The sequence below is a fragment of the Pteropus vampyrus genome, unplaced genomic scaffold, assembly GCF_000151845.1.
Source record: "Pteropus vampyrus isolate Shadow unplaced genomic scaffold, Pvam_2.0 Scaffold486, whole genome shotgun sequence".
Lineage (NCBI taxonomy): Eukaryota > Metazoa > Chordata > Mammalia > Chiroptera > Pteropodidae > Pteropus > Pteropus vampyrus.
The window spans coordinates 232,985-251,548 of record NW_011889267.1 but is presented as its reverse complement, the minus strand read 5'-3'; the positions used below and the strand labels follow the sequence as shown (position 1 = coordinate 251,548).

The 18,564-nt window shown below is 40.6% G+C and overlaps 1 protein-coding gene across 2 annotated transcripts in view; it reads left to right on the top strand.

Annotated features, from left to right (window-relative positions):
- The window catches only part of B4GALNT2 (beta-1,4-N-acetyl-galactosaminyltransferase 2), a 39,693-nt gene that overhangs the window by 18,201 nt on the left and 2,928 nt on the right, over nt 1-18,564 (top strand). For both annotated transcript variants that reach the window (XR_002777680.1, XM_011382638.2), the window contains exons 4-9: nt 6,043-6,149; nt 7,336-7,373; nt 9,855-10,035; nt 11,081-11,167; nt 16,527-16,714; nt 17,466-17,606. Coding sequence is in view for 1 of the 2 variants with exons in the window: in XM_011382638.2 (XP_011380940.2) it covers nt 6,043-6,149; nt 7,336-7,373; nt 9,855-10,035; nt 11,081-11,167; nt 16,527-16,714; nt 17,466-17,606 (742 nt within the window). In the remaining variant the exon portion in view is untranslated. The remainder of the gene's footprint in view (nt 1-6,042; nt 6,150-7,335; nt 7,374-9,854; nt 10,036-11,080; nt 11,168-16,526; nt 16,715-17,465; nt 17,607-18,564) is intronic.

Here is an 18,564-nt window from a genome sequence, read left to right as displayed (position 1 = left end):
TGTTCGTTCTGCTGAAACAATTGTCTTCTATGCCTTTATGATGAGCAGTCAGTCCCCAGGTCACCACCTTAGTGCTCAGTTGACTGAGCCTAAGTCATGATTCAAGAAAGAGAAAGGGTGAGTTGGGTCCTTTTAGTTTTGATTTGGGGAATCCGCCACTACTCCCCAAACTACATACAAATGAAAGACTCCCAGAAGAAAGACAGAGGAATACTCAGGTGATTCCAGCATGGATTTGAACCCTGGTCCCATCTGGCTATGTAAGGAGCACTAGGGCTCAGTAGTTAACGGTGCTGTCAAGGGAGGCAGATGGGGGCATTCAGGTCCCGCACTTTCCATGTCCCATCTGGGTGACCTTGGGCAAGCTGCTTAACCTCCTCTGTAAATGGCGATAATAATAGTCCCTAGAGTTGTTGTGAGCATGAGTTGATGTATCAGTTTAAAACTGTATCAGGTTTGTAGACTCAATGAAATTATAGGATAGTAGAGGAGATAAGCAAAGTATATAAATAACCATAACTTGATGTGATAAGCTCTCGTGCCAAGCAGAGCCTGGGTGGTTCTCTGTTCCCATGCTCCCTCTATCTGCCTTCCGCCGGCACAGTTCCTACTCTCCTGGTCTCTCTTCACCACTATTTGTGTTTTCTGTAGTTGAGGACTCTAGGCGCCTGGCACAGAGTAGGGGTCAACAAGGGTCTGTAGAATAAGTAGACAGTGTGAGGGGAAACACTGGCACATTTATGTAAGATTATGGCTCTGTCTGTCCTGGTAGTATGGGGAGTGCTGAGAGAAAGAAGTCATGGATGTCTCTAGCAGGGAATGCTTCAGGTGTGCAAACTGTAGGAGGTGCATGGTGGGGAAAGGAGAACATGAGATTGGAGATGGTGAGATAGGGAGGACATGAGGTGGATGACTATTGGGAAGAAGTACTGATCTGAGGAGAAGAAATTATAAAAAGGAACTGACTGTAAACAGAGAAGGCCAAGTTGCCAGCCATGTCCTCACCTGTTCCTCCCTCACCTGTGGGTGTCTCCACCTCTCTTAATATTATACCTGGCAATTCAGGTATGGTATTATATAAACACTGTATTGTTTTGTGTGAACAAAAACAAACGGCTCAACGATAAAACCCATGTGAACCATGTCTCATGCAAGTAAAGAAGTAGATGGGCTGGGAGACATCCAGTTCCTACCAATGCCTCAAATCTCTCAAATAGCTGATGAAACACACTGGGTATCTGCTTTGAGCAAGGCATCGGATTAGGTACAAAGAGAAATCTGAACTAGATGCTGCTCTCAATGAGCTTACAATATAATAGAGGATACAGTAAGTGCACCCTCCCCCAGAGTCATGTCCAGTCCCATCACAGCTTTCACGGGTCGCCATAATCAGAGTGCCCGAACCCTGTGTTGAGTGAATGTGAGAAGTCTGTGGCCCATAGAATGTAGTCAGCAAATTGGGTAGGACTCAAGAGCTCAAGGTTATAATAGCAGTCAGAGAGAGTGATGCAGATCCTAAGAGAGAGAGCAGTTTCCAGCTCTGAGAATTAAAAAGAAACAGTCAAGAAGGCGACATTCAGAGCTGGCCTCATCTCTGTTACTGAACAAGATTCTAGTATTCTGGTTGTTGGAGTCTAGGTCTTGGTTCTCCCCCTCCCAGGAATGGGGCTTCATTTTCTTTTTGTCCCCAGTTTAGCACAGGGCCTGGCAGTCAAGAAGTGAATGACTAATAAGGCATGAAGTGACATGTGACTCTGGTCAGAGTTCTGGGTGTGGCTCATTTACTGAGAAAATAGAAGCAAGGTACTGAAAATTTGTACAGCATACTACCATTTGTGTTTTTAAAAGTGGAGTGAATATTTGTGTGTGAGAGTGTGTGTGTAGGTGTGTTTGTATATGTTGGGGGAGAGGTATGAACAGTAGTGGTAAATGTTTAATAACAGGTTTTTGAGGCTTTTGACAGTGTTTTTCAGTGTTTGCCAATTTCTGTGGTTTAAAAATCAATCACACAAGGGCTGATTTCAAGCTATTGACACGACGTCAGTGCATACAGAGTTGGGAAGATATACACAGTCCGTCACCATTCTATAATATCTCCACCATACAGGTACAATATATGCAAATAACCTCAAGAGCAGAGATACTTGTAAAATGTAGTAAAGCAATTAGAAATTGATGAGTTCTGAGTGTTTATTACCTTTTTCCCCCATTATATTACATTTTAAGTATATGTAATTTAAATTTTATTGATGGCTATGTTTAACATCTGGCTTGTGAAATTCCTGAAAATTCAACAGTTGGCTTTCCCATGCCAGTACAAGCCAGCTCCAGCACATTACAAATTATATATATATACACATATATGTATGTATGTGTGTGTGTGTGTGTATGTGTGTGTGTGTGTATATTTTTCCTCCCCTTGTAGGGGAGGAAAAATAATTTCCCTTCTAGTCAAGCTCTTCTGGGTGGTCCAACAATAAAATTGACACGAGACTAGAGTAACAGGAGTAAAACCAATTTAATATGTGCGCAGAAGAGAATCATACTGTGATGCTTAGATTTTAAAATGAAGCTCAAAGAAATGTTCAAACCAAACACCATTTTATACTTTTTCGACAAATTAAAAATAAATTTGTTTGAAATCAACAGGAGAAAGGAAGTTAGTGCTCAGCAGAAAGGACTCTAAGCAAGATTTGGGCTTGGGTAGTAAATTAGTAAGGGAGTTACAAGGTTTGCTTATAGACTGTTCGGATTTGAGCTGTTTAGTGATAGGGATGTCTTCCAGGTGGGGGGCGGAGGTGGGAGGGGAGGACATCTTTCATATGGGAGATTTATTTTCTGAATTCTAGGAGAGTCAAGATGCCCTTCTGGCACTGGCTACTTGTCAAGTAACTTTAATTCAAAGCAATATACCATTGTGGGATATTTTGGAGTGACCTATCTTGGGCCTGACAGCTTTGATGGAAGCAAGTGGGCAAGATTTTGCCTTTCGCATAAAGTCTCCAAGCTTAGCTGTGGACAGTGGGCTAGACCAAGCATTAAGGTACCAACATTCAATGGCTAGCATGTTAGCCAATTTTGAGGTATCCAAGAGGTCCCATATTTAGGATAAGTGTTCTGCTACTCATCCAGCATGCTCAGGAAGGAAGATCTTGCTTGGAGCTAATTATGTTTTTTTCCTCACCTCAACCCTCAAGGGTTCAAGATCTTCATGCTTTTCCTCTCAGTCTGGAACTCCCCTTTGTAACTTAACTACACTCTGAATAAACTACACTCAGATGCAAAACCTCCATTGCTGCTCACTCCACTCTTTTAGACACTGCTGACAGTCTGGTGGCTCCTTCTTTGGATGGGGCAGGTTTGGATCTTGTTGGATGGATAGGAGTCAGACCTGGGTTTCTACCTGGCAAGACAGGTGTGAGCCAAGCTATTACATCTCTAATAAATATTGGCTGAGAGGGCACATGCTCTCAGGCCAGGAGGCGGACAAGGACACCCCCAGAGCTAACCATGTCCCTGCCCAGCTCCTCTCAGCCCTGTTAACACAACACACCTGTCGAGAAGGATTGTTTCCACTTCTCTGTCCCACACACTCTTCCTCTGAATTTCCTGTAGCATCTTCAGGCTGGAAACCTGACTCTTTCAGTTCCACAAGTACTAGCCTGATTGGCCTAGGTCAGTGGTTCCCGAAAGTTGTTCTATTCCAGCATACCTGGGTGGGTAGGCCACTCTACAACTTTTTGGTAACAGCAAATGGTGATTCTTCTGGGATAATGGGGGAGGGGAGGTCATAGAAGGGGTATAGTTTGAGAAGGCCCTTCCAGATAGTCTGTGACTTTCCTCTCCCCACACCCTACTCTACCAGATTGACAATCACTGCCTTTTATTAATTTCCAGAGCTCATTGCTCTATGGGCATTCCCAAAGCCTAGCTAAGCCTTGTGTCTTGATACTTCCATCTGATTGGTGGCTCCTGAAGACAGAAATGTAGTTCTCCCATCAGCCTAAGGGCTCTGTAAGAACTAAACTGTCCTCCATCAGACTGGAAGGTTCATGCATACAGATCCTATGTCTCTTTCCTTACACTGGGTGCTCCCAGAGCTAGGACTTCAGCCAAAGAGATCAGATATAGTAAGTAACCCAGAATCTTTGGCTCCTTGGCAGATGTCCCATAAGCTATACCCCTCTCTGTGGGTGCACAACGGAGATGCTTCGTAAGTTATATGCTTCCTGCTCTGTGAAGGAATCCAGCAAGACTTCATTTGGAGATCATATCTATTATTCTCTGCCAGAGAGAGCATGTCTGACGTGGGAAGGCATGACCCAGGGATCCACCCAGGATGCCCAAGACCTCTGTGTGCTCTTGAAGTTATTAGTGGAGCTTTGATACTAGATAAGATTTCTAATTCATGGGAGTCTGATTGGTCAATCTGATCCTATGTGTTAGCTCCATATTATACTTCAATTAAAAAGTAGTACATGGATAATGCTACTTTTTTAAAAAAGTCATTTTGAACCAATCCCCTCAACCCCATTCTCTTCACTTCCTTGTATGATATGCTCCCTTTGCCAACCCAGCTGAGGAATCTGCCATTATGAGTTTGGTATATATTATTCCACACTATTTCTTATATTATTACACAGAGATGAACACAGAGAGTCACACACATATTTATGTGTGTATATGTCCATATAAACATATACTGTTAGAGTTTTGTGTGATGTTTTAATGTAATTGGTACATAAGAACAAATCACTCTGAAATTTGCTTTTTCATTAAATATTTTTAAGAGCTATCTATACATCTTGTTCATTCCTTTTAATTACTATACAGTTATGAATATGAATACACTTGAGTTTTATTAAGCCATTCCTCTATTGAAAGATATTAGATTAAAAACTTTTTTATTATTTTATTTATATAATTTAAATAATCATGTTATATCATATTTAGATTGTTTTTATTTCATTATGTATAAAGACGTTCATTTCCAACACATACAAGTGTTTCTCCCCTTACCAAGCACCTGAACTGCTCCATCATAGGATACACTCACTGCTACTTTTAATAAATAATGCCAAATTGCCCTTGAGAAGGCCTATATTAATTCACCCTTTCATTAAGAGTGAGTAAGCATAGTACCTTACATACCCCCTACTTACCCCCACTTACTCAACACTCACTAACAAAATTTTAAACGTTAATGAAAAGGTATTTGTTTTTTAAAGTTGCATTTCCCTGGTTAATATTGAAGCTAAGCGTGTTTCATCTATTTATTAGCCATTCGTATTTCCTCTTCTGTCAATTGCCTATTTATGTCCTTTTTTATATTATGCCTTTTTTTATATTTCCACAAATATTCACTACAGTAGTCTAATCTCTCTTCCAGGTGATCTAAGTGATATCCTTGGTTAAACTGGATCCCTGGAGGCTACGTTTCAACTATGTTACCTTAGTCCCTCAAAAAATCAGTCTTGCTGGATTGTGTTATGCACTCATTTGTCCCTGACTGAAGTTTGCTACAAAAACAAAACCATCTGAAAATCATCACTGTGTTTGCTCTAAAAAATATCGAGACAATAACCATTCACATAAAAAGTTTCTTGTGATATATTTTAATTTTGTTCAGTGCCAGGAAAACTTTTACTTCTCTTCAGGAGTTGGTCTGATTTTCTCTTTTGATAATAAGACCAGAGTTTTGATTGGCAATCATTTTATACCCTGGCTACCAGGAAGTTCACATGTGAGTTTGACGTTCGGCTACTGCCGCTGGGTTGGCCCATACGGTCTGATTATTTTGTTTCTTCTTTTCTGCTGGTCGTGCTTTTTTATTTTTTATGTGTTTTATTGTGAACTGCCTCAATTCCTTTGTGGAATTAGAGGCTGGAAATAAGGGATGGGGAGAGAATGGAGGGGAGATGGAAACAATCTACTTTCCATTTCTCCCCACTGGCAGCACAGGGCTCTGGGTGCAGGCACTAGTTTAAGAACTAACCAGGGATAGATGTCAGGACAGTTGCTAAGGATTCTGTTTCCTTACAGAGAAGGGCTTCCCCGCCCACCGCCCCTGCTGGCTCCTCCCAACCTCCCCTTCGGGTACCCAGTTCATGGGGTGGAGGTGATGCCCCTGCACACAATTCTCATCCCAGGTAGGTACATCCCCATCCTGAGAGAACGTGGGCACCTTTCTTATTCCTTCTTAAGCAAACGGGGGGAGCGGGGAGCGGAAGGGAACAGTCATTCATTGGGTACCTGCTGTGGACTCAGCACAAGCAAGAAGCTTAACATGATTTCATTTAATGTTAGTGCCACCGTTTCCACCACTGGGGATTGCCTTTTGTAACCGTGACCTCCCTGGGATTGTGAGATAACACAGAAGAGGACAGAAATCTGTGCCTCAAGGAATCTTAGAACATGATTGGCTTTTTGATGTCCGTCAGCATCATGGGAGCAGGCAAAGCATGAGCCCATCTCCAGGGAGTGGAATATTTGTATTAATTAAAATTCCTTTCCATGAGGGAATTTTACACACTCTTTTAGTTCAGCATCACAGCCCTATGAGGAAAATATTGTTTTTCCAGTTTCACAGAGGAGTTTATTAAGTTATCTATGGCCACGAATGGAGGATATGTTTGAATCAGAACTTGAATTAGTCATAATATAAGAACAGAGATAGATGCTAAAGTAAATCCATCTGAGGTTGTTAGTGTTTTTGAATAGAAATTTAAAAAAATGATATGCCACTTTGGATGATTCTGTTTTTTTGTTTTTTTTTTTACTGTGGTAAAGTACACATAACAAAATTTACCATTTTAACCATTTTAAGTGTGCAGTTTTGTTGCATTAAGTACATTCGTATTGGTTTACAACCATCACCACATTCATCTCCAGAACTTTTTCATTTTCCCAGGTGGAACTCTCTACTCATATAACATTAACCATCCCTCCCCCCACACCCTGGCAACCAGCATTCTACCTTCTGTCTTGATGAATTTGACTACTCTAGGTACCTCATACAAGGATGATTCATTATTTGTCCATTGCTTCCTTCTCTTCAGTAACAGAGATAACAGGGACAGGATTAATTCACAGCACCCAACCAAAGTTGAACATGGATATCAGAGGTTTTAGAACTTTTCGGGTTTAAGAAGGATGATGGAAAGCATCGAACAGAACCCTGGGAAAACGGGAATGTGTCAGCAAACACCCTAAGTAGGAGGTGACACTTGAAGGGACTTTGGAAGAATGTGGAGTTAGCCAAAAAGGTGCAAGCCTCCAAGAGCCTTTGGAATCCTCTCAGATGGTATTTTTTGTCCTTTTTCCTGTGTCCTCCAGGTCTCCGGTTTGATGGACCAGATGCCTCCATTTATAAGGCAAGAGTCCTTTTCCCAGCCTCTTTGTGCACCTGGTATCCTGTCCTCAGGTCACTGCCTATGCCCTCTTCCCCCAGTGGTGGCTGGTCTCGGATTTTGACAGAGCCTCCATCCAGATTAAATATCAGACATGAGTCCGAGGTGGGAGGAGGGGGAAGGGTGCCTGTAGAACGCACAATTTTTCCAGCCATGGGAGTGGCTGGAGTTCCAGGGAGGATTTTGAAGACCATATCAAAGCACTAGGCCACCACAGACACTGCTACTTCTGCTAAAAGAAGCAGCTGCTGGCACAGCCGTGGCTCCTGCGTTGTGTTGCCTCCGTCAGGATGAGCACCACCAAGATGGATTGTTTGTGCCCTGCCCTGCTTTCCCTACTTAACATAGCTCCAAATCAAGTTCTTCTGTAAGTATATCTGACCAGTGAGATGTAAATCCCATCCGTCCAGAACCCTAACTAAAAAGGAATCTGGGAAATGTCATTTTGGTTTTCTCACCTCTGCATGCAAAACAGAGGTTAGAATGGGTGATGAGTGAGCAAATCTGCAATGCTACTCTGTTCTCCAGAGGCTTTCTCTGTCCACATGCCCAGCTAAGCCCCCACCATCTGCCTCTGTCACTTTCTCAGTACTCCATTATCTTCATAGATAGCACTTACCTGTACCTGAATTACTTTATATGCACCATTATATGCTTATTGCCTCTCTTCCCCAACAGGTTATAAACGTCTTGAGGGCCAGGAGTCTGTCTTAGTCACAACTCTTTCCCCAATGCCTGTAATTTGGATTTCAGAAAATGTCCATTGACTGACTAAAGTGTTTTCAGCAGGAGTGACATAATCCAGTCTACTTTTCATAAAGATAACTGGCTGTTGCAGAAGACAAGATGGCCAGATAAGAGAGTAGCATTAGGGTGTAGCAACAAGGATGGAGAGAGGTGGACCAATTCCAGCTACATTTTGAAGGTAGAGCTGACGGGACTCGCTAACAGATTAGCTGTAGGTGTGAAGGAAAGCAGGACAACGATGACTTCCATTTGGGGACTTGAGCAGTTGAGTGGACGAAGGTGCCATTCATGAGGCAAGCAGAACCAGGGAGAGGGTGGAAAACAGGTTGATATAGAAAAATCACTAGTTCAGTTTGTTGCTGAACTAAAGGGGATTTGTTTGCCAGCATGCATCAAAGCCAAAAGAGAAGCAAACAGGAGTGCAGCAAAGAAAGTAAGGTTTATTTAAGTAAATGGCACCAAGCCCGGAGACACAGGTGAGCTAGTGCTCAAAGACCTGGCTCACCAATGGAGTATAGGTTACAGATTATATAGGGCAAAATCACAAGACACTGTGAGTTAGGGGTTCGTGGTTGTGTTGGGAGCTGATTGGTCGGAGGTGAAGTAAGGGTAATGAATCACTTCTTCAAGTCTCAAGGACAGTTCTGAGTCTTTTCTGGAGTTCCTCTGTCCAGTTTCACGGGAAAGTAGCCAGGGAGTCATTCCACCTAAGGGCTCAGGAGCTGAAATATAACTTAGGTCAAGATATTAGCCTGCCCGAGGTCAAGACCGTGTGACTATTAGTCAGATCTGGACTACTGTCTTCTGCTGCCTTGGGGGTTACTGATTATCCAGGGGAGAAGCTAGGTCTCCGAGGCGGGGAAGAGAGAGATAGAGAGAGAGAGAGAGAGAATAAGAGAGTGAGAGAGGTGATTTCTAGAGCTAAGATTTAAAGCTAAACATAATCAAAGTCATAAGGACTCCCGATTTCAAGTACTAAAGATCAGTTTGAGCTGCTTGTGAAAATTCTTAGCAGGACAACCATTCAGGCAGCCGGATCTCAGAAAGAAATGAGCTGCAGACATACATTTATTATCATTATTGTTATTTATGCCTACAGGACTTCCTAGGTGGTCTCTCATCCAAGTATGAAGCAGGCCCAACCTTGCTTAGCTTCCGAGATCAGACGGGATCAAGCTTGTTCAGGGTGGCATAGCTGTTGACCATGGACTGTGGCTCCACTGGGGCGGGAACCCAGGACCTTCCATGTGTAAAGCAGACGTGCTAACCACTACACTATGGAACCACGTCCCGGACATACATTTTAAAACCATAAGCATATGGATGATATTTAAAGCCATGGGAATGGATGAATTCCTCTACCAAAAGGTGCAGATCCAAGTCCTAAAAAGCTCCACTTGGAGTTTGGATAGAGGAGGAGGAAGCATTGGCAATCGGAAGTCAAAAGGAGCAGTCAGTGGGAATAAGAATAAATCTAGAAGAATGGTATCCTGCAAGCCAAGGGATAAGAAGATAGGAGAAATGGCCCTGATGCACCAGGCCCCAGGGCTGGACTCTCCTCTACTGTGGCTGGAGCAGTGACACCATGCAGAGCCCGACCTTAGCTTTCAGGGGCACCCTAATATGCTCTGCCCCCTGCTGGCCATGCGGATATGTACCTGTCTTTGCATTCAGTGTCTTTCTACTCATCCAAACTAGGTCATCCTGACAGCTTCTCTGGGGACACTGAACACCCTCGTTGACATCCCAGACAGTGTGGTGTGGGGCAGAGGCCAGAAGCAGCTGACTATTTCAACCAGTGACCAGAAGCTTTTGAATTTTATCCTCCAGCACATGACCTACACCAGCACAGTGTACCATCACCACAGGGTGGACATGGGTGAGAACCTGTCCTTAGACGGAAAATACTTACGGAGCCAAAAAGCACTACCTGGCCCTCTCAGTCTTCCTTATCCAGGAAGCCTGCCTACCTTTCAGATTCTTCTCTTGTTCCTGTTTCTAAGCTTAGATACCTAACTTCCAAATTATTGTACCCAGTACTATCCCCACGTTGTCATTGACCCCGTAGAAATGACTCGAGGAAAGGAAAGGTGAAATGCTTTCTCTTTTCTTTGTGAGGACAGATCATTATGCAGGACAGATCATTATGGAAATCATCCGATTCTGCTTTCTATCTTCTGCAGCTCTCAAAACCGAAGACTTCAGTTGTGGTAGAGGGCGGAGCCAGTCTGTACATCCGTTTATTGTCTTGGGCACTAACAGGAAAGAGGAATGTGGGAAAACTCCTAGTCCCAAAGGCAATGGCTTTGTCTCCGCCTTCCCAACCCATCTCCCACCTCAACCCTAGGAATTCCTGGGAGAACAATTCCTGCCACCCTCAGGGCAGCCTCGCTTTCTTTTTGGATGAATGAAAGTCACCCCTTTCTCTTTTGACTAGCTGCGCAGGATGCATTCCTAGGACACCAACAAAAAGAAATGAAACATAGGACAGAGTATGCACGACCACAAACTAAAGAGCGAGTTCTTTCTACCTTCAGATTTTCAAACATTTCCTTTCACAGAGTGACCCTGAGAGGTAAAATAGGGCAGGTATTAGTATCCTGCTTTTGTAGTTGGAGAAGATTAAGTGATTTGCCCAAGGCATTTCAGATAATAAATGGCAGTCAAACTTAGTCTAGACCCTCTAATTCTGTGCCAACTCTACCCTAGCAGATTCTCACAGAGCAAGAAATGAGTTTAAGAGGCATTCAGCAGGTTGCCCCAGGAGCCAGAATGTCATGTAGTCTATGCGGTCATCAATTTCACCCCCAGCCAGCACATTCTCTATCATACCTTTACTTCACTATCGCCTGGGCTTCCCTGGGGCAGTGTGGAGAGTGACCAAGACACTGTGCTGCCCACCCTGACCTTATTTCTTCCTCCAGTGAGTTTGGAGTTCAAGTCCTCAGTGGCCAAGTTTCCAGTAACCATCCGCCATCCTGTCATACCCAAGTTATACGACCCTGGATCAGGTAAAGCCCTTGTCCTTGGGTCTAAATGGTGGGATCTTGTAGAACTGTTAGTAAAATTCAGATTCCTTCTGATATGGAGGAGAAGAATTGATCAAAATAACAACTTTACAAACAAGCTTTGTTTTCAGATAAACAATTCTAGAACATACTGCCCTAATAATGCTTAATTATATTTAACTTATGTGGTTGGGTTTATATTGGGGGGAAAAAAAAACCCCTAGTGAACTGTAACATTTTAATAATTAATAGTAATAAAAAACAGAATGGTACTGGAGCATGAACAGATATATCAATGGAATAAATTGGAAATCCAGAATTCTACTATGTGATAAAAGTAACTTTTCAAATTAAGGGGGGGAAAGATAGATTATTCAAGAAATCATGTGGGATAACTGTGTAGCTATGTGAAAGATAAAACATTGAATCTGTCTCATATCTTTTACCAAGAAAAATTCCAAATAGATCAAATATCTCATTTTTTATGTAGTAGGAAAAAATGGATTTAAAAAATAACCCTAGAGTATTAGGTATTTCTAAATACAACACAAAACCCAGAAGCCATAAAGAAAATACTAAAAATATAAAATACATAAAATTTTAAGTGTTTTTATGGCAGAAATCCATCAAAAGGAAAGCTAAATGACAAAGCACAAGTTGGGAAAAACCATCTTTGACACACATTAGAGTTGAAGATTTAATTTTACTTAGAGCATCTGTGAATCAATAAGGAAAGAATACCTAATAAGCCAGTGAAAAATGCACACGTCACAAAAAATTAAATTTGACACAATACTTTTGCCATTAAATAGATGCTCAGGATCACACTAAGAAAATCGCAATCGAAAACTACATTCAAATCAACAAATATTGGACAAGGAGTGGGGAAACAGGCAGTCTTATAAACTGCTGATAGGAATGTAAACTAGCACATTTCTGAAGGCAATTGGCAATATGTATTAATATTTTAAATGTGTATACCTTTTGGGCCAGCGATTCCACTTCTAGAAATTATCCTACAGATACCTACGTCTGTGTGAAATGATATTTGCTCGAGGTTATTTATTGCAGCATTGTTTGCGATGGAAAAAACCTGAAAAGTGGGATGCACTGGTTAACTCAAGTGTGGTCCATCCACATAATGAAATGCCATGTAGTGGCATTCAGAAGGAGGAAGAAGGGACCAGGAAGGTTAGGGTTTTTAAATTCTGATACAAAATGCTTTCTAAGATGTAAGCAAGGTACAGAAGAGAGTGAAGAGTAAGCTACCATTTATGTAAAAGAAAAAGAGGGAAGAAAGAATGTATGTACATGATTGCTTGATTATGGACAAATAAATAAGAAATTGGTAATATTGGCTGCTTCCTGAGGGAAACCCAAATAGTTGAGAGACAGGGATGGGAAAAAGTATTTTCATGGTATTGTTTTCTATATATTTAAAATTTGGAACCACTTGACATTTAAAAAAATATATTACCTACATATTCAAAACATAATTTATTCTATCCAAATAATTCTATTCTAAATATAAATTACTCAAATAGCTTTAAATGTCATGGACAATGATTTAAAATATTTGTTTAACGTAACTATCTCAAAAATAAAAGAAATAGCACAAGAAAATTTACAAAAAATCTTTTCTGGGGATTTCAGATTTATTTTAAAGATAAAGTGTTACAGTTACCACAATCCTGTGTATCTTTCTTTTCTCTGCTTTTGTACATTTAATATGTAGATTTCTATTCCTCCACACACATGCACGTGTGCATACACACACAGAGCATACAGTGTGATTTTATGCATTTCTGAGCTTTTCATAAAAGCTATCACACTGTATGGTATGAAGTTCTAGATGTGGACCTTTTGCCAGTCTGTGGTGTGTCTTTCAATTTTGTTTCTGGGGTCTTTGTTATCTGAAAGTCTTATCCTTTAGTATAGTAAAATTGGTTATTTTTCTAGTGCCTTGTTCAAGAAAGTCTTCCCTACACTGAAGCCATAATAATATCCTTCTGTATTTTTTTACCAAGGTGGCACATGTTTGCTTTTACATTTAGATATTAGATCTACCTAGAAGGTATTTTTATGTGTGGCATATGATGGGGATCTACTTTTGTGTATGAATAGCACATTGTCCCAACACCAAAAATTGAATAGCCCATCTCCTCCTGCCTGGCTTGTATTGCCACTCTGTCACACACCCAGTTTCACATGTGCAGGTGTCTGAATCGGGGCTTTGTTAGGTTGCACTGATCTGTTTATCACTGGGCTAATTCCATAATGTTTCAGTATTCTTTATAATAGGTTTTATGTCTAGTGGGGACAAATCCCGTACTTCGGGATGACTGTAGTTCATTTACAAAATTTTCTTAGCTCTTCTTGGTCTTTCATTCTTCCATTGGTATTTTAGGATCCTCTAAAATCCCTTGAGATTTCGATTTGAATTTCATAAGTTCATAAATTAATTAGAGCTGAACTGACAACTTTACGAAGCTGAATATTCCCAATCACAAATCCGGTATATCTCTCCATATTATAGTTTCCATCATACAGTATCTTCATAGGTTCTTCAGTAATTCATTTTGTAATTTTATTTATAAAGGAATTGCATATATTTTATTGAATTTAGTCTTTGGTCCTTTATATTTTTATTATTATTGTAAATTGGATCTTTTTCTTCTCTATTTTAATTACTTGTCGCTAGTATATAGAGCACTGGTGATTTTGAATGTTGAACTTATAAACAGCATCCTCGTCACACTCTTCTTAGTGACTATTTTTTGTTAACGTATAGAGTCTCTTAGACAAATGATGATGATTTTTGTCTCTTCCTTTCCAATTCTCATAATTTGTCTCTTTTTCTTGTTTTAACTGCATTTGGCTAAAATCTCCAGTATAGTATTGAAAGGTAGCAACAGTAGCAGGCAATTTTGCTTGTTCTTGACTTTAAGAAGAATATTCTAATATTATACCATTAACGTTTGCTATGTAGGAGTGTGGTAGATATAGCAGGGTAAGAAAGTTTCCTTCTTTCCTTCTATTTCTATTGCTAAGCATTGTTCTGTTTCTATTTTCTATTTCATTGCTAAGAATTATTATTATTATTATTTTTTTATGAAAGTATTGAATTTTAACAGGTAATTTGTCTGCATGTTAAAATAATGTTTCTCCTTCAATTGGTTTCATGTAGTGATTTACATTGATTGATCTTCCATTGCTGAGGTATCCTTGCATTGCTGGAATAAATCCATCTTGATCGCAATGCATTATTTGATTAAATGCTGAATTAAATTTGCTACCATTTTAATTAGGATTCTTGCATCTTTATTCCAAACTAAGACTATCTTTTCCTGTAATGTCTTTGCCCAGTTTTGTTATGTGGATGTAAGAAACATTCAAAACTATAGAGAATTTTAATGAGTTTATTTGATTCAAACTGACGACAACTGCTGGGAAGCAAAATCTCAACGAATTAAGAAAATACTCTGGAGAATGGCAGTTTTGCAGCTTATTTTATACATTATTAGCAGGGTTACATGAAATCCATTGGTGGTAGGTTAAGGGGGCGGGAGAAAGCAAAGTGGGAGAAATCTCTGGGATTAGATAAAAATTTAAAGGGAGAGACACATATTTCTTTTACATTGGTGGGTACAGTATAGTTAATAATTAACATTTATAATACCATATGTAGAGATGGTATTCTGGGAGCAAGATAACAATGAGGGGGTCTGTGGTCTCCTGCTCTGGTGCAGTGGGTGTGCCTTGAGGGACCTAGAAAAGGAGAGTACTCTGATAATACAAGGGTATGTTATCTTAGATGCAAAAAGACAATAGACAGGTTCACTTAAAGTAAAAACTGACCTTTATCAAGGAAACTCCAAGCCTAGGATGTGATTATCTGCCACGACTCACTTTTAGTTAGGAATTTTTATGTTCAGACCATCCTATGTGGTTACTTTCAGTCTATGAGTTTCTAAGGCCTGCCATGCAGGCGTCCCCTGAGCTCGTTTAGTAGGTGGCCCCTTTTTAATCCACAGTTATCGATATTATACAAGTCTTATAGATTGAGTTTGGTTACTTTCCTTTTTACTATTTTCTGAAATTAATTGTAACAAAATAGGAATTATATGTCCTTTGAAGTTTTGTTAAAACTTATCTGGTCCTTGTGTCCTTTTTTTGGTCTAAATTGTAGGGTAGGTGGTTAGAGATTAAGGGTGAAACGTAAATGGGAAGGAGTGAGAGAAAGGGGAGAAATGTTAAAATATAATTCTGTTTCTTTAATGGTTATAAATCTATATGTACATTAAATGTTTCTATAAAAGTATCCACTTGATGTAAAATTGCCATTTTTTTTGTCATAAAGTTGTTCATAGCATTCTTTTATGCTTTCCATAACATTTTAATATATCTGAAGTCATGTCTCTCTTTTGGTTCTTAACATTGATCTTCAATAATTTTAAGTGGTTTTCATATTCAAATATTCACTTTTATAGCTGGTTTTGTTTCTTTTTTTCTTTTTTAATATGTGTGATTCTGTTATTTATTGCTTTAAAGATTTTAAACATTCTCATTTAAAATCATTTTCAGGTGCCTATTATTTTCAGTATATCTGGAGTGGGTTCATCTGCACATGGTAGATTTGTTGACTGTTGTTATTCATGCTGATTTTTCTCGAGTGTTTTGAAATTTTTGTCGGTGAGCTCATTGCGAGTAGGATATTTTTGTTTGCTTGTTTTGTTTCCTTCTCTCTCTTTCTCTCTTGACTCCTTCTCATCTCACAACTTTATAGTTGCTCCTATTCCCAGGATCCGCAGATTCCTAGTCCATCTTCTTATACTGGGGTCTTAGACAATCTGGTCCCGACCTTCCAATCTCTAAGTAGACCTATTTCCACTCATGTCTTCCTGAGCATAAAGTCCAAGTAGATTTTTCTCTAGGAGCTTCAGTTGATGACAAGGGCAAGTCTCGAGTTCTTTAGACCTTCTCTTTTCCTTCGGGGTCCCATGACATTCCATACTGATTGGGCAAAGCTCTGTGCATCTCAAATCCTAGTGTTGAATGAAAGTAGATGTAAGCGAAGTGCTGACAGGCAACCACACAATGCAGCATTCAAACTGACAGCAGGAAATGGCGTAGTGGAGCCAAGAGAACCAGTAGAAGACCTCTAGACTAGAAGACAAATTGAGTACGTTTTAAATATATTTATTTTTTTAATCCAATGAACAAACTCTTATTAAGCACCTACTAAGGCATGAGGCCCACAAACTGAGAGGTTGGGACATAAAGAAATCACTAGAATAATGCAAGCTAAGACACTGAGGCTTCTTAAAAGACAGAGCTATGACATCTACCCTTTCTTGCCCAGAGAAGAAGCTCAAAGACCTGGTAACCATTGCCACCAAAACTTTCCTCCGTCCCCACAAGCTCATGACCATGCTCAGGAGCATTCGTGAGTATTACCCAGACTTGACCGTGATCGTGGCTGACGACAGCAAGGAGCCCTTGAAAATTAATGACGACTATGTGGAGTACTACCTCATGCCCTTTGGGAAGGTATGTCCTTCCCAGATAGGGAGACTCCTGGGTCCTGGGACAAGAGGGACCCAGAGTCAAGTTCTACTGTGGATGGGGCTGCTGAAGCACTGAAGTGGCTTTTCCAAGGAAGTAGGGTCCGGGAGAGGGAAGGGGTGGGACTCTCCTCCAAGGCCCCTGTTGACTCCAAATTCACCGAGAAATCAAGTCACTCTCACTTATCTGTATTAAGGGGGTGGTTAATCTGCCTTTCCTCACACTAGATATTGATCAACGTCCTTCTAAGTGATTAGAGGTGTCTGATAGGCAGATCCAACAGCAGAGAAACTTCTGATCCCTACGATTCCACTCAAGCTAGAGTGGCTCTCTCTCTGTCTCTCTCTCTCGCATGCCTTCCTTCAAGGACACACAGAAGGAAATGGATACTATACAGACGAGAGTGTCTCACCTTCCAACATCTTCCAGGCAACATAAGGGGACATGGAAGGATAGCAACAGACACTCTATCAGATGGAAAAGGACTGAAATCCATCCATATTAGCCACAAGGCCAAGGAAGAACTTTCTGGTCTTTTAGTCTTTGATCTAGAAAGTCACTGTCCTTCTTCCAGTGTCTCTGAGACATGGAGCCCCTTTAACCAGTGATTCTCCACCACTATCTGGGGTTGAGACAGAGTAGCCTGGATATTAGGAATGAAGAAAGCTCCCCAGGTGATTATTCTAATATGTAGCGAGGGCTGGCAACCACTGATCTAACCTCATTCCACCTACAGGGTTGGTTTGCTGGTAGGAACCTGGCTATATCTCAGGTCACGACCAAATATGTTCTCTGGGTGGACGATGACTTTCTCTTCAACAAAAAGACCAAGATTGAGACGTTGGTGGAGGTTCTGGAGAAAACGGAACTGGATGTGGTAAGAGAGAGTTACCAATTTTACTTCAGTTGCTATCTGTGGAGACAGCCAAGAGAGGGAAAGGGAAGAGAAGTGAAGAGGGGAATGTATGTGAGGAGAAAAGAGAAGAAAAGGGAAGAGGAGAGGGAAAGGAGGTGAGGGAGAGGGGCCGATGCAGGAGATGAAGAGCCGGCGCGGCTCTGGGGTTGAAAGCATCACAGCAGGCGTCAGGAGATATGTGAATTCTCTTTCTGCCTCCATGTTGATTTTTCTTTGAGCAATTTATATCCCCACCCCCAATTCACCTTGTTTCATCTTTAAAATGATGTATTTATGTATCACTTCTAATTTCCTTCTTAAAACGGCATGAGATGAAAGAGAGCAGTGCTCAGGTTCTGTCCCACACCATTCGAAAAGATGTAAATGGTACAAAGATTTAAAAGCACACATATCCCTGATGACTTTAAAAAAAAAAGTAATAAAAACATCCAAAGTCAATTCACATATAGAAAAGGGAAGAAAAAGGTGATAGGTAACAATACTGTATTGCATTCTTCAAATTTGGGAAGAGAATAGATCTTAAATCTTTTCAACATATACATAATGGTAATTATGTAGAGGTGACAGATATGTTAATTAGTTTGATTACAGTGATCTTTTCAAAACATCAGGCTGTACACCTTACTTCTATACAATTTTAATGTCAAAGATATATGGATATAAAGCCATTTAAAAAAAAATAAAGAAAATAGGTAAGAAGGTAAGTGGCATTGTGACCACGGTTAACTCTTCCTCCAGGTGGAGAGTCCCCAAAGCATCTCGATTGACTAAGAGATCTCTTGGCTACTCTTCTCGAGACCAAATCACAATAGCATAAACAAGATAGAAGGTGTATTTCCCGCTTATGTCAACATCCAAGCTGGCACCTGACTCTGCTTCCAGGGTCATCCTGAACCAGCTTCCTTCTCTAGTTGCTCTG